This window comes from Oryx dammah, unplaced genomic scaffold, assembly GCF_014754425.2.
Source record: "Oryx dammah isolate SB20612 unplaced genomic scaffold, SCBI_Odam_1.1 HiC_scaffold_29, whole genome shotgun sequence".
NCBI classification, from domain to species: domain Eukaryota; kingdom Metazoa; phylum Chordata; class Mammalia; order Artiodactyla; family Bovidae; genus Oryx; species Oryx dammah.
Window position 1 is genome coordinate 92,121,116 of NW_024070213.1, and position 16,603 is coordinate 92,137,718.

The following is a 16,603-nucleotide window of genomic DNA, read 5'->3' on the forward strand; positions in this document are numbered from 1 at the left end:
AACTGCTATCTCCTTCCCCTGCCACCTCTTCTTAACCTTTCTAGCCTCTAAAAATTGAATAATTTCCAAGATGCTCACCTGTGCCTAAATATTAGCTCTCTTGCACCCTGGAAGAGAAAGACAAATATGGCTTTACATAGTGGAACTGTATCTCTTTAAGAAAGAGACAATCTGAGAATCTTACTGCTAGAAGAGGATTTTGGAAGTCTAGTCCAATTCATAAATGACAACTGTCTTTTTCTATTTTATTTGGAAGCTAATTACTTTACAATATTGTGGTGGTTTTTGCCATACATTCACATGAGCAACTGTCTTTTTCTTACTGAGAAAACTGTGGCTCATTATGATGAAATGATTTGTCTGAGACTGAGAAAGTAGCTTTGTCCACCATCCAACTCTATTAACTTCCAATTCAGGTCTTTCTACTTTATCCTAGAGGTTAGCTGTAAAATTAAATGTATCCACAAGTAGCTTACCGTAATGATGAAGGCTGGTCATCCTTTTAGAATTGGTTGGGACACTGGTTCTGCCACTTCATGTGTATAACTCTGAGTGAGAAAACAACTGAGCCTGTTTTTTTAATCTTCAAACAACATATTTGGGTTCTGGGAACATGTTTATTACCTAACATTATTTTGTATATAAAAATTAATATTTGGGGGTCATCCAAAAATATTAATTTTTATATACAAAATAATGTTAGGTAATGGGATGACCCAGAGAGATGTTATGGGGAGGGAGGTGGGAGGGGGGTTCATGTTTGGGAACGCATGTACACCCGTGGTGGATTCATGTCAATGTATGGCAAAACCAATACGGTATTGTAAAGTAAAATAAAGTAAAAATAAAAATTTAAAAAAATTAAAAATTAAAAAAAAATTAGTATTTTTATACAGACACATCTAAGACGTTACTTCAAACAAACAGGACTAGTTTTCATATGGCCATTTTCTGTAAGTTTTATTAATTTTTACAGATGTATATTCGGGGAAAATTACTATTTGCCAACTTTATTCTCAATGGTTACGGCACATCTGCTAAGGATCTTCAAAAGCAAACTGTGAAGACAAGAAGTGATTATCATATGGGTTATTTCCTACCCAATGACTTCAGGATCCGGTAGAGTACACTATATACAGTCTACTTTATCTTTACATTTTTAATTAAAAAAATCTCAGACAAGAGCCAAATTTCCTTGCCTCAAATCTTTTCTGCAAAGGGGTAGCTTATTTATTTAAAAGTTCAGTTCAAGGAAGATCACTTTCTCTTTAACCAGCATTCAGTCTGAAGAGCCACTGTGGAATTACCATGAATGTTCCCAAGACTATAGCTAAGCTTAGAAAAGTTAAAACCAACTTTCCGTTCATTACATAGGACCTTAACTCCCTTATTATTTCAATACGCCCTTTCTGTAAGGGAGGTCATGTAAGGCAACAAATGTAACAGGATGAGAATGTATCCAGTGACTGACAGTCACAGAGAACGGTTAAAATGGAGTTTTTAAACTTAATCTCCTGCTTTTAAATTATTATTAATTATTATTAATTAGCGCTGATAAATTATCATGTGAGGCACCTGAATGATCAAACAAAACTTAAGACTAATGAATCCAAGGCTTGCCTAGACAACCACTGTCTTCTGGGGAAAATTTTGGGGAGAAAAAAAAAAGTCCAACGGAAAAATAAAGACAGAAGGAACAGAAAAAGTTTATCTTTTGGCTAATTCATGTGACAAACTCCAGAATACAAAAGGTACAAAGTATAAAGAAGTACAGATTTTATTGGAGACTTAGGCTTAGGAGGAACAACAATACAGGTAAGTACAAACCTACTATTGGGATTTTGTAAAATCTTTTAAAACAGTTCACAAAAATTCATTATGGTAAAATACATAAAGTTATCAAAGAAATTACTTTTAAAAAAGGTTATACTCTCAAGTCTTCAAGTAGGGTTGGAAATGTAGTTTTACCATATAAAACATAAGTAGTCAAAAAGTAAAAATTAAAACATCTCTGAAAGAATATCTTCAAATGATATTTAAAAAATACACCTTAACACTCCCAAAGTATCTAAAGTGAAGGTAGACTTTAGAAACTTACTATGTAAATAAGCATGAACTTTGTAGGACAGTATGCAAATTCCTATTGTCAGTGTTCATAAATAACAACGTTAAAAGTGAGTAGACAGGCCCCTCCCCATAACCAAGAATACTTACTGTATATAAACATAAGCTGGGCTAACTGTCAAGAAATACAGTTAACTGTGCACTGATATAAGAATGCAGATGACAGAACTTTTTCTGTTTGGGTGAACACAAAATGTCAAATTCTGGCAGAAGATGAAAATAAGGCTTACCTATTTAATCTATATAGTCCATTAGAGAAAAAAATGAATGAGAAGACTTGAGGTATAAATTAAGAGTGAATTTACAAGACAATAAAAAGCATTTAAATCATTTAGCTTTAAAATTCAAAATCATTAGACCCAGAGTCTACTCTTTTATTAAAAATATATATACACACAGAGTAACATGTACAGTGGTTTGATTTACACAAACAGGAAAACATTGTGCAAAAAGAAAAACATTGAGAAGCATAAACATAATAAGATTTAAAAGGTAAAAATAACAGAATCCATGGGATGAAGCATCTACATAACGAATGTAATACAGAAATAATCCCAGGGTTGAGTTCTTCAGGACGAGCCTCGATAGTCTCTCAGTCCTATTTTAAAGGATACCTCATTGGCCAGATTTTTCTAGTGTGACAAGGTTTGGAAGACTAGCAGTTTCAGCTGCTTTCACAGGTATAGTCCTTGCTTAGTCTGCAATTACTTCAAACGTGGTCTAAATCTACTGAAATGCTAGTATTACCAAAAGTATACATTTTCATTGTGTATTAATAACCTTTGGTGTATAATATAATATACAAATATAATAACCAAAGGTGTATAACAACCTTTGGGGATGTTTTCAATATGCCTGTCCAGAAATCTTGTTCTCCAAATTAAATAAAAACATGTATATGACTATAGTGATGTTATATGAGGCCATTTGATAAATCAACTAGGTCAGAATATTTTAAAAATCCAGAGCAGCAGGGAACAAAAATAAAGAACCTTGCTAAAAATCTTATAGCAGATTCTAAAATGCAGCCTACATTGAGTCTAACAGGGATGGTGCATCTACAAATGTTGCTCAAGTTCTCCCCAGATCTGAATCTCAAAAAGCAAGCAAAGAGCAATGTGGTAGATTCAGTAACAGATTAAAAGCAAAAGGGCATTAAATTCCAGAAACAAGAGCTTAAGAATCACCTACAACGCAGCAAGAAAGCAAAGACTTTTTAGAATACCTTTTTAGAAACCATGAAAAACTAGTTAAATGAGACTGTAATAATATTGTTGAGTAGAAAGGTTTTGAGAAAAGCAAAAGCAGAAATCATGAATTTGGGGAGGAGGGAAATTTGTTTTGGTGGCTAAGTTGCTTACCCTAAAAATAGAGACCAGATAATAAAAATTGTAAGAACAATGCTTCTCACTGGCAATTAATAATAACCATATTATATACCACATTCCTATTGTGATAAATGACTATAATGTCAAAGTCTGGCAAGACTATCTTGTCCACTGTCATTCCTCTATTTGAGAAGGATTAACGAACCAATGCTTGTTCACACATAGGCACACACACACACAAAACGTTAAACTCAGTATGTCTCGTCAGCTTCAGGGTGTCTTCAGCCTTCACACTCTTGACGTTCCAGGAATGATGCGCGAGTTTAGGTTGGTTCTAGGATAGGCCCAGGGGCCTGGTTTGATCTGGGATCCCTGGGACCATACCTAGAACAAACCCAAACAAAACCAAACTCCTTGGGAGTGTTTTCAGTTCAGGCAGACTTCTGGCTTTTCACTCATATGGACCTCCAGGGCTGTACCAGAACCATAAGCCAGTCTTTAAGGGATGGGTGTAACATATCTGGAGCTTTCTGTATGTTTGTTGCCAGATGCTAGTTCTGTGCTTGAGTAAGCATTATTTAAATCATGTTATGAACAGAAGTACAAGTTGGTGAAATAAAAGTGCAGAAAATACTGTGATTCAGCTAATACAGATTTCCATTTGAGCTAATATATTATAGATGTACTTGGAAAGGGAAGAAGAATAATGTAATTACTTGTCAAAGACATGTGTTAGTTTTTAAAATAGTTCAATGATAAAATAATTTGTAGGTAGCTGACCTTTAAGAAAATGCTAAAAAGTGAAAAATGTCAAGTCCAAAATAGTAAAATTATGTCTTATTTGGAGAAGCTCTTAAAATATAAATGAGAGGAGAAATATACTTATGCAACAGTATCTCACAGAATATACTCACTTTTAAAAATAGTGTATTCCAAAGTATACACAACTTAAATACTGTCCTATTGCAGTAAAATGTTTGATATGTAACAAATGAAATTAGTAAATAGAAATGAAACAAACTAATTGAACTGCTCACAGGTTAAAATATACATTAAAATTTACAGCATTTAAAACATATGTATTTTAATTTATGACACATTTTAGGATATCCATAAAAATCAACTCCTTATTCATGTTAAACTTCTGTATATGTGAATTCTGGAATCAATTCACCCTCTTTTTGATTTATAGCAATTATACTAGGTAGAGTCATTTTCTTCTCACAACTACACTCAAAGAGAATTTTTCTCCTTATATCACCAAACCAAGTTTGGCTTCATAACTATTTTGTAATGGCAGCTTCAACTTAAGACAGCATTTTGGATCATCTATTTTTTGATGAATATTGTATCATAATTCCCTTCTAGTAGCATGAATAACTGAAAGCTGACTTTGAGACATGGCCATAAAATAAGTGGATTGATTCTCTAATTACCGTGTAATCAGATGGCAGGATGACTCAACATATGGTTTCTAAAACACAATCAGACTGCTGGTATAACCAAGTAGTTCAGTGCTAATCTCAGACAAGTATCCCTTTCCAGACGGGTTTGAATTTTACTTGCAAATATTATATAACATGCAAATCTAATGTTTATTTTTCACAAGAAAAATAATCATGCTTGATTAATTAACACATAAAATTATAACTTAAACATGCAAAATACAGAATGACAGTGGGAATTTAGTCATTCAAGTATCTGTCAAGATCATTAGATCTAACACTTTTATGTTTGGCGAACTTTTAATACACATTTAATTGAATAAAAGATATTATCTTCAAAACTTGTATAATCAAAGAATAATTTTCCTGTGTATAATTGTTTTGAGTCTAAAACCCTTATTACCGTTCAGTTCTCCATGGTATCAATAACAAAAGTTTCCTTATTTTCCAGGGCTCAACCTACTTCGTGTTTTGAAAATAAGGATACATTTCTCTAAAAACAAAACCAACATAACAAAAACAACCCAGCCAAAGAAATTCTTGGCATCGTGTGGTATCCAACTCAAATAGAAAGTACTATAGAAAAAGCTAATTTGACTAGACTGGTTTTAATCAGTGCCAAAAATATTAGCAGCGTGAAATATTTAGAAGGTAAAGTACAGAAACAAAATAATTTCTTTGGTATACTAATAGCTCTTCTATTCTGAGAACAGGACTCTAATCTAGTACACTTAAAGACAGCAATGAAACAGGTGATCAGTTATAATTCATGTAGTTAGGTATAATCCAGTTTTTCAGGTTTTCACTGAGTCAGTTTACTCTTTGTATTTTTTATACATTATGCTAGCTGTCTCAGTCAGCTGTTTTCCAAAACTGAAGCAGTCTGGAAGGAACATTATGAAGGTAGAGAAAGGCTATTGCTACAGGCACACTTCAGTGAGTAGTAATAGAGAAATCAAAACTATAAGAAATCAAAGGCACAGCAGAATGGAGTTACTTAGTAAAGGGGCATATAGCTTTCAGTGCCTGAGTAGTTTATTACAGTAAAACTGTTGTTAGTAACAATCATTTTGACATCAAAGTCTTTTCAATGTATTTCATATATTGCTTAAGAAGACAGCAATGCATACTGTTTTAAAAAGATTTTCTTCAGTAATTATTCCATAAACTTTAAAAGCTCTTTAGAGGTTTAAACTCCACAGAAAACAGGGATATCTAGAATGACTCATTCCCCAAATATTCAGTTAGGCAGTTCTTACTAAATTAGCCATGCATGTTTAGTCTCAAACCAATAGTTCTAGAATATAAATCTTGGTGAACAGAGCTGAAGTCTACTTATAGTGCTCTAAGTTTTAAGTCTGCATACTATATTAGAACACTTAGCAAGAACAAAATATTTAACATTTTCCTAAAACATATACAGTGATTTATACAAAGATAGTCAAATTTTCTTTTATGGCTGAATTCATTAATGTCTTAGAAACATCACCATATAAAAACTGAATTAATACTCTAAATGTATGGCAATCACATATTCAAACAAGTATTTTTAGCAAATTCTTAGTAAAGGACTAAGAAGCAAACAAAAGTATGCTGAGCAGCCAAACAGGTACCACAAAGTCCATGCACTATACTGACAGAAAAGCCCCTTAAGCCTTGTTCAGTCTACTTACTCTTATTTTAGACACAATTCTAGCAAGCTTGGCAATCTGGTTTCTCAGTCCACAGCAGATAAGAAGCAGCAAGTTAGGGGCCTAGTGTGAGAAGCAGGCACACAAGACAGCAGCAAAAAGTGACAACTGATTATAAGGGAAAATAGAGAAACTGTGAAAAACAGATATGACTCAAAAAGCACAGCAATGCAAGGTCATGTAGTAAAGGGGCATTCTATATCTCAGCAGCCCCTAAGGGTGAATTTCTGTTTATCACCCCATGCATGTTCTTAAAGACGACAAAGAAAATGCAGAGAAGTAGAGAGTATATTTTAGAATATTTCTTATAAAACTGTTAAAAAATTCATTGAATGGATTTGCCTCAGTTAACTGAAAAATTAAATTATGCAACATAGCCGCCTTAGCATATGATATAGCCAATGATGATATAAATGAATTGTTACTGTATTAAAGATATTTTCCCTTCTAAAATATTTGTAGTTTTCTTTTTTTTGTTTGTTTGCACCATGTGGCATGTGGGATCTTAGTTCCCCAATGAGGAGCTGAACCCATGGCCCCTGCAGTGGAAGCACGGAGTCCTAACCACTGAACCACCAGGGTGTTACTTGTAGCTCATCTCGTAATTCTCAGTGTGATTTGCATAAGTGTCTTATAAATAGAATTGGAGGGATAAATCAATCTTTATGCTTTTTCTGGTTATCCACTTTAGTTCAAATAACGAGCTATACTACAGCCTTATGGTATGCAGCTCTTGTTTTGTTTGGATAGAGAAACAATATGCTATGATTAAACCAGATCCATTGACCTTTTCTTCCCACAGGATATTTAATAATTTATCAAAATATTTCATATTTTAAATTACTGATGATGTGTAAGTAAAAGTCAGTCATCAGAGTGAAATGACCTCTAGGGTTGCTTTTGATTAATACTCCAGTGACTTATAATTGTGTGAAATGTATCAGAACTTAATTCTTTTTATGCTTTAAGATTAAAAACTTTACCATTTTTATTATGTGAATCAGAATATTACTATTTATTTTTCAAAAAAGTTGAGTTTAAAATTTTTTGACCTATTTTATTAACATATTTACTAACTGGTTACTAATATAAATGGTCTTGTTTCGCAGCCTCAAAAGTTTTATTTTCTTTTTAACTGTGTCTGAGAAGTCAGAAGTCACAAATATCATTTAGTAATTCAGAGAATTTGGGTTTTGCTATAAAAACTCCCCATGATATTATTACTTCAGCTGCACTGATAGCTTTTAAATGACAGAGATCTGGGATTTAAACTCAGGTCTATCCTTCTATATTAAATCCTTAAAACCATATTCTTAAATTTCCATAGAAAGTTGCCTTAAACGCATTTTTTTCTGACTTTATCTTCAACAACTTCAGAAATTAAACTTGAGTCAATTGCATCAGTTTCTAATGAAATATATTCACACGCTGTTAAGTACATTGATTTTAATGAGGACTTAACTTCAGAAGTCAGATCAAAGAGACAACTTGTGAAAATAAGCAACGAACTGCCCGTCCAGGACCAGCAAGAGTCTGGCCCTAGATAGGCCAGATACGTAGACTTTCACTGACGGCTTGGGGAAAAATGGATTTAAGATATGATAACTGTCACCAGATCATTTACTTCCATGACTTTCCTAACTGTAGGCAAGGGGCAAAAATCTTGTCTTTAAGAGTGACCTAAATGCCTTTTTTAATAGAAACATTTATATTAAAAGCTCTCAAGGTATTACTCCTTACAGGAATTATTCTGTCAAAATACCACTGTTAAATTTGGAAAGCACAATTACAAGTCTTCCCCACGGAATATTTTCCCCAGAGGGCTTCTTTTGGACAGAGGATGACAGCTATAAAACTAGTCACAAGCCTGGTAAGAAAAATTGAAATATTCTGAGAAAAGTAACAAAAATATCTAGTTATGTTACACTGACTTATTTATTTCCTAAGGTATCTGTGTCCAGAACAATAAGGTCCTTGACAGAGTTGTTAGATTTTTACTGGGTATAAATATCACCTAGATCTTGTTCCAAAATGACCACTAAAAATACTTGAGAGTATGGCCCCAAATCTGCATTAAAAAAAAAAAAAAATAAGGCCTACAGTTTATTCTAATGCAGGTGGCCCCATGGGGGGGTGAAGGGAGGGGAGAGGAACAGAGAAACACTGACTGCTAGACTATTGTAAGAGAAAATAAGGAATTTCACAGGTAAAATAATATTTTACCTTGGAAATATTCTAAAAAATGACAAATTTTGAAAAGTACATAAAAATAATATTCAATTACAATTCCAAGATCCTTATTATCATGATTTCAAGTAGAATTTTCATAGAACTAAGTAACAACTAGTGAATACAACAGATCAGAATGGAAGGTTAAGAATTCCTGATTAAAAATAATAATAAAAAAAGAATTCCTGATTAAAATTAGTCTTTCAAAATTAAAAAGTATCATTTTAGAAAGCATTAAGTAAAACTGGTATAATATAATGAAGATATTTTCCCCAAACTGGTGTAGTAAAAATATATATATAATAATAGAATTAAAAATGATTAAACTCTAATTCTGTGTATAAGGTTATATAGATTTAGAGAAAGATTATCCAAGTTTTTCCATAATCCTAAATTCAAGGAAAAAAGGAGATGGGAAACTAAGCAATTTCAAGTGAAAATAAACTCTAAGCATTATCATTTAAGAATATAATAGTTACAACACAATTTTTTCTTGAAATTTAGCTATTTCTAAATGTTATAGGCCTACCCTAAGATATTGCTCCTAAGAGCTTAATTATGGGTAAGTCCCAGAATATTTGGCAACTGGCAGAATCACTTATAGTATATGAAATCACTATTATTCATATAAAGCAGAACCAAGTTTTTCTTCAGGACCAAAAATAAATTTCCTTAGATTACTGGAAAAAAAAAAAAATCCCCTTTGGTATACAAAAATTTACTCATTTTAAGTGCTAAGTTACAAGAATTTAAATGTGTTTCTTAACTCCAAAGGCACACTAGATTCATAATTTCCTTTCTAGGACCGTAGCATAGAGTTTTTCCTACATTTTCCTCAAATAACACCTGTAAACTATGTCAGTGCATAGGAGCTACAGGTAGAAAAAACATTATACTCTTGAAAATACCACTCTTTGAAAATGTAATCACAACACAAAACAGATGAAATTGAGAAAATTTGGAAAGCAATGTCTTAGGAGGTAGTTTGTTAATAAAGTATTAAGGAGACAAGAATGCTTTCCAAGAAGTCAACAGGATGTTTCCATAATCTTATTAAGGTGGAGAGGGTATATATAGCTTCAGGCTAGAAATTAGCAGCATCATGATTTACTGATGTCAATGGCACCCATTATCTCTAGGGAAACTGATAAAAGAAACTTTTTTATAAAGTTGGGGATGAGGCTTCGAACTAAAGAGATCCCACTTTGATATCATCTCTTTTAGTTGCAACAACAGAAAAAGATAAATACACAAAAAATTTAAAGGATAATTCCTAAAAAGGTGCAATGTTTTTCTTCACAAGATCATTAAGAAATCTTAAGATACTGAATACACATACAAACAAGGACACATGTTATAACCCAAGTACTTTTGAAACCATGTTTTAGTTCCAAACCCCAGTACACATCAATTTCATGAATTCAACTTTTTTTATTCAGAACGTGTATCTTTAAGACTGGTATAAACAAAAATTAAATACAAACAACTTGTTATTGACATAATAGCTGCAGTTATTAACTGCGAGAATACAGTAAAAAGGAGCCTTACTAAATGTTAATATTCTTGCAACAGAATTATCCCAGTCATTTTATGGTAGTAAATTCTGGCAAGAAATGATAAATTCATTTGTTATTAAAGATACTTAAAGAGTTTCCAAGATCAATCAGTCATGCTGCAAATAAAACAGCAATTTATTCAAGAGAACCCTTACCTTTCTCTTATTCTCCTAAAAGGTCTGCCATTTACAGGTAACTAGTATTTCCAGATCAGTTGTTCAAACCAAGGTTCTTCCTATAAATTCACATCTTAGCTTTAAATACAGTAAACTTACACTCATTTTCCCTTTCCAGCGGAATTTCTAGTCTTGAAGTTAAAACACTTTCACAAACAAAGAATAAAATCCTTCACGTAAATCTTGGTTCTTACTTTTCTTCTACCTCATTTTCATTTTCTTGTATTATTTGTTCTTCCTCCTCATCACCAAAAGTCTGTTCCTGCATGGTGGTAAAGGAGAGAGATCTAGCAGCCACTTCTGCAGCGAGGCCAGCAGTGAAAGTGAAATCAGGGGACAGCTGTAGCTGTGCCAGCCTCTGCTTGATGGAGGGCTGTGATGAGACCCTGGGGGTTGGGTGGGCAGGGGCCAGGCCATCTACATCTGCCTGCAGAGACTCATCTTCACTCTCACATTGGTAATGTGCTCTTTCTTCAGCTCCTTGGAAGAAGACTTCATTTGCAGAATTGTCTTTACTTTTACCATCTAGAGGGTATTCACATAAATACTCAGTCCTACTACTTATTTCATTGTCAGCTGTAGAGGTTTTATTATTTTCCTCTTCAGTATCATTTTTACCAACTTTCCCCATATCTGAATCCACTGATGGTTCTGAATTACTTATGGGTTCCACTGGGTCTACAGGAGACAAGGATTTCAACACAGCTTTAAAGGAAAAAAAAAAAAAAAAGAAAGAAAAATAATAACTAAAAACCCAGCAATGATTTAAACTTTAATTTAAACTCCCAGTAGGTTTTTCTTATAAAGAACAATAAATAAAAGCTAAATAAAACTTTCTAGTAAATCAAAGTAAATTTATAAAACCAGAGAACTTTATAAGAGATAAAATACCTAAGACATGAAATGAGATGGGGTTTTGATAAATATTTTAAAACACCTCATGTATTCTCTTAATTCAAAACATTAAAGCAGTGTTTTCAAGGTGTGGCTCTTGAACCAACAGCATCAGTCAGCATCACCTAGGAATTTTTTAGAAATGAAAATTCTTCAGCTTCACCCCATGCCTACTGAATTGGAAACTGGAGGAGGACTGGCTACGGTTTGACAAGCCCTCTGCTGGATTCTGATGCACACGCAAGTTTGAGAGCCACTGTACTAAAGGATAAGCAGCATGGTTTCACCCAGAGTATGACAGACGAAACACCTAAGAGTAATTCAAGTAATAATCCTATCATCATCAACACACACATATTTACAAGTTAAAACATCATGGAAAAAAATTACAACATACAATTCAACTCACTTGTTAACCACCTAATAAGACCCTGATGACAGTAAAGCTGTAACTTCTACATATTTTAATGCCACAGAAAAATATAAAATAAAATAAAACCTGTATTCCATATCAACTACTGTACAAAGCATAATACATAAATATTACATCCATACGGCAGAAGTTGTCCTTTCAAGGAAAATGAAGTTTTATTTAGCCCCTCTTGATGTTAGTAGGCAGTGGGTTGCTTGCTATGCAGTCTCTCCTCCCAGTATGAGGGGTTAGTACAATACAATATGTTATGAAGCATGACGGAAGAAAAAAAAGTGCGTCTTGAAGATCTGGCGTTTATTTTAAAAAATAATTTGTAAAACGTGTCCATTTCCAAGAAACAGATCCCTAAGCTGCAGTAACTCCACTAGAGAAGCAGCAACAACAGAAAAAAATGGCCACAGCAGGTTCCAGTGTAGAATTTCCCTCTCTAATTCCATTCGGACTTTACCCCTGTAGGCAGAGATGAAAACAACTCTGGAAGATGTACTGAAATTTTTCATGGGAAAAGCATTTTAAGGTATCAGCTTTTTACTTATTTTCATAAACTAAATTAGCATTATGCCTTTTCAAATGTAAACTATCAAAAGCACATACCTGAAAAGAGATACTTCTCTCATCAGTATATCTTTACCCATACTGTCAAGAGGATAGTTTTAAAGCCACATGAAAAAAGTACTAAACAATAAAAAAGGATACAAGTTTATATACAGTGCTATTTTCAGACTTTGCATACAACTTTGTGTACAATGTTAGCTGATAAATCTGTTAATTCTTAAAGAAGGCAACACATATTAGAAGTTGATTGATATTCCTGATTATTGTTAATTAAGTGAGGGCAGGTAATCTGTACAATGCATCAATGAGCTAGTATGTTAACACTGTGCTAGAATATAAACCTCTAGGACTGTACGGATTTCTGTCTCCTGATCTATGTGCTGGAGATTCAATAGTAAACCATATCTTATTATCTACTTATTGAGTAATTTTCTAAATGAATACTGTGGGGGATAATAAAGCCCCTATTTAAGAACACTGTAATTTAATTTCAGAAACAAACAAAAAAAACCAGAACACACAGGAAACAACAGTGTCTAAAATCTAATACTCCTAATCTCTGATTTACGAAGGCCCAATATATGGACAAGCAGGTTGCAGGAACTCTCTGCTTTGTTGCTCAAGAAATCCTTTCATTTCACAACAGTGTCCCCTGCGTGTAAGGCTCTGTAGTAGTGAGAGAGGTGGCAGGACTGGAACAGTAAGAGGGGGACTCATGGAGGAGAGAGTGGTGGAGAGGACAGCATTCCTGTGAAAGGTCACCATGAATACTGTTCATTAATAAAAACAGCCAGCTTGCTGAACCATTGTCTAATTATATATAAGTAGAGGAAGATATCTATACTAGAAATAGTGGGGAATATAATTGAATATGGGGGACTCATGATGGAGAGGCTTGAAACCAGGAATAGGAGTTTAGATTAAATACAATAAAAAAGGGGAAACTGCTGTAGATTTTTAAGACAGCTATTTTCTATGTGCTGTTTGAGAAAAATCCAATTAGTTTTCAAGGATAGACAGAAGCAAACCTAAAGGCTCAGAAGCTATATTCAAGAACAGCTTAGAAGAAAAAGGTATTGAAAATGCAAGTCAGCTAAGAGGCTATTATAGTAATGAGCATAAGCTTATAAGTGAGTGTTAGTAGCTCAGTCATGTCCGACTCTTTGCAACCCAATGGATGCTAGCCCACCAGGCTCCTCTGTCCATGAAATTCTCCAGGCAAGAATACTGGAGTGGAGAGCCATTCCCTTCTCTAGTGGATCGTCCTGACCCAGGGATTGAATCTGGACCTCCTACATTGCAGGCAGATTCTTTACCATGAGAACCACCAAGGAAGCCCAACCTTAAGAGGACCTGGGCTATAAAGGGGATCAATGGGAAGAAAGGAGGAGGACAAAATCAAGAAGTATACATCTGGACAAGGGAGGATGGGAGGGCCCCAGAGAAGAAAGAGAATGATGAGGAACCTTCCAGAGTAACCTATACACTTCTAGTGAAAAAGAGAAAGGGAAGAGAAGACAGTATATTTTGAGGTTCCGCATATACTAAAATAGAAGGGAAGTCCCACTCTACCTGCTTAGAAATCCAGAGGAATTAATTCTTGAATTAGGAATTAGCTAGTCTGATGATACTGTTGAGTACTAAGCTTCCCCTCTCTTCCTCCCCTGCCTTCTATGAAGTTCTAAAGAAAAGAAGGGTGGTTACATAAAGAAGTTCAAGGGTAATCTTAGGTATTACCAGTCATCCACTTTTGTACAAATCCAAATATGAAGACAGTGTGCACATAAGCATCTCTGCCTTCCATCTTCTACAGTGTTCAAATCAATTATTATTAAGTGACCTAGTGATATAGCTAAGGGCCTAGGGTTTAATTCATTGGTTTCAACAGTGAACAGTTATTAGTGTTATATCAAAAATTATAATTGAGAACAGAGTTTAGAATCTTGAACCCACTGAAACAAATTTAGTAGAAAAATAGAGTAACTGATGAAAAAGTCTGACTTCATATTCCCAATCTGATTATATAGTAACTCTTTTATTGATCAAATTGGATTATATAATGACTCTTTTAATGATCAAATTGATTTTGTGTCTAAAAGACAAAGTACTATACTTACTGGTGGATCCCTAAAATGAACACCATAAGAATTCTGTGGCTAAGATTTACAGTTCAAGAAAAAAGAATCCCTTACACTGAAATAAACTGTTACTCTGAAGTCAGTGCTTACCATGATCACTAAACAGAAGTTGCTTCCACTTCTGCCTTTCTGCCTCTGATGCTTTAAATCCCAGCACAGATTTCAGTTCTTGGAGCACCCTCTTGGATTCTTCATGTTCACGCTTCTGTCTCTCTCTGTCTTCTTGAGACAAGTAATAAAAATCATCCTTTCTGAAATCAGTGTCCATATCAATATCATCTACATAAGCTTCTAACTCCTGAAAATGAATAAAAGAAAAAGGACGGTACTTCAAGCAGACAGTTTTCTAGTAGCATTCACTGATTTGAACCTATCGAACTCCAAGATTTAAAAAAATAAGGACTCCTGGCATAGGTCACTGAAGCACAAGTTGGGCATACAAAGCAAACACAGATAAACTGAAATCTTAATGAAACTTATGATACTAAAAAGAGTTGTGGATAAGAAAGTTTAACAACTTCAGTCATTATTTTTCTACTCTGATACCATTCAATAGATCTAGTTAAGATTCAAGCTATTAGCTATGTCAAAATCAATCAAAATTAGCAGGGCTGTTGGTTTACGGAGGTAGTCAGGTATGTTAGCTTTCTTTGATAGACATTTGTGTTTCTTTCTGACTCTTCAGGAAGTCTGAACACTATCGCTAGGATTAGGGAACACCTCATCTGATGGTTTTCCTTATCTCTAAGGTGAAGGGTAGGATCCTTATTACTCAGCTTCTGTTGCAATTATGGTTAAGGAAAATTATTTGGGATCCTCTAATCAGGGTGAATTTAACTCAGATGACCATTATATCTACTACTGTGGGCAGGAATCCCTTAGAAGAAATGGAGTAGCCATCATGGTCAACAAAAGAGTCCGAAATGCAGTACTTGGATGCAGTCTCAAAAACGACAGAATGATACCCCCAAGACGTTTTAGAACACCCAAAAAAGATGTCCTTTTCATTATAGGGGACTGGAATGCAAAAGTAGGAAGTCAAGAAATATCTGGGGTAACAGGCAAATTTGGCCTTGGAATATGGAATGAAGCAGGGCAAAGGATAATAGACTTTTGCCAAGTGAATGCACTAGTCATAGCAAACACCCTCTTCCAACAACACAAGAGAAGACTCTACACATGAACATCACCAGATGGTCCAATACTGAAATCAGACTGATTATATTCTTTGCAGCCAAAGATGGAGAAGCTCTATACAGTCAGCAAAAACAAGACCGGGAGCTGACTGTGGCTCAGATCATGAACTCCTTATTGCCAAATTCAGAGCTTAATTGAAGAAAGTAGGGAAAACCACTAGACCATTCAGGTATGACCTAAATCAAATCCCTTATGATTATACAGTGGAAGTGAGAAATAGATTTAAGGGACTAGATCTGATAGACAGAGTGCCTGATGAACTATGGACTGAGGTTTGTGACACGGTATAGGAGATAGGGAGCAAGAGCATCCCCAAGAAAAAGAAGTGCAAAAAAGCAAAATGGCTGTCTGGGGAGGCCTTACAAATAGCTGTGAAAAGAAGAGAAGTGAAAAACAAAGGAGAAAAAGAAAGATATAAGCATCTGAATGCAGAGTTCCAAAGAATAGCAAGGAGAGATAAGAAAGCCTTCTTCAGCAATCGATGCAAAGAAATAGAGGAAAACAACAGAATGGGAAAGACTAGAGATCTCTTCAAGAAAATTAGAGATACCAAGGGAACATTTCATGCAGAGATGGGCTCAATAAAGGACAGAAATGGGATGGACCTAACAGAAGCAGAAGATATTAAGAAGAGGTGGCAAGAATACACAGAAGTACTGTACAAAAAAGATCTTCATGACCCAGATAATCATGATGATGTGATCACTCACCTAGAACCAGACATCCTGGAATGTGAAGTCAAGTGGGCTTTATAAAGCATCACTACAAACAAAGCTAGTGGAGGTGATGGAATTCCAGCTGAGCTATTTCAAATCCTGGAAGATGATGCTGTGAAAA

General features: G+C 34.4%; 1 protein-coding gene across 7 annotated transcripts in view; it reads right to left on the reverse strand.

The window, feature by feature from the left end:
- Positions 1–1,752: 1,752 nt before the first annotated feature.
- Positions 1,753–16,603, reverse strand: part of VEZT (vezatin, adherens junctions transmembrane protein) — an 83,280-nt gene continuing 68,429 nt past the window's right edge. For 4 of the 7 annotated variants that reach the window (XM_040234272.1, XM_040234266.1, XM_040234273.1 and 1 more), the window contains 2 exons: positions 14,660–14,867; positions 1,753–11,254 (listed from right to left, as the gene is read on the reverse strand). In XM_040234272.1, the coding sequence (XP_040090206.1) occupies positions 10,740–11,254; positions 14,660–14,867 (723 nt within the window). In that variant the 3' untranslated portion in view covers positions 1,753–10,739. Of the gene's footprint in view, positions 12,327–14,659; positions 14,868–16,603 lie in introns of all 7 variants that reach the window. The other 3 variants (XM_040234270.1, XM_040234267.1, XM_040234271.1) reach the window with 3 other exon arrangements.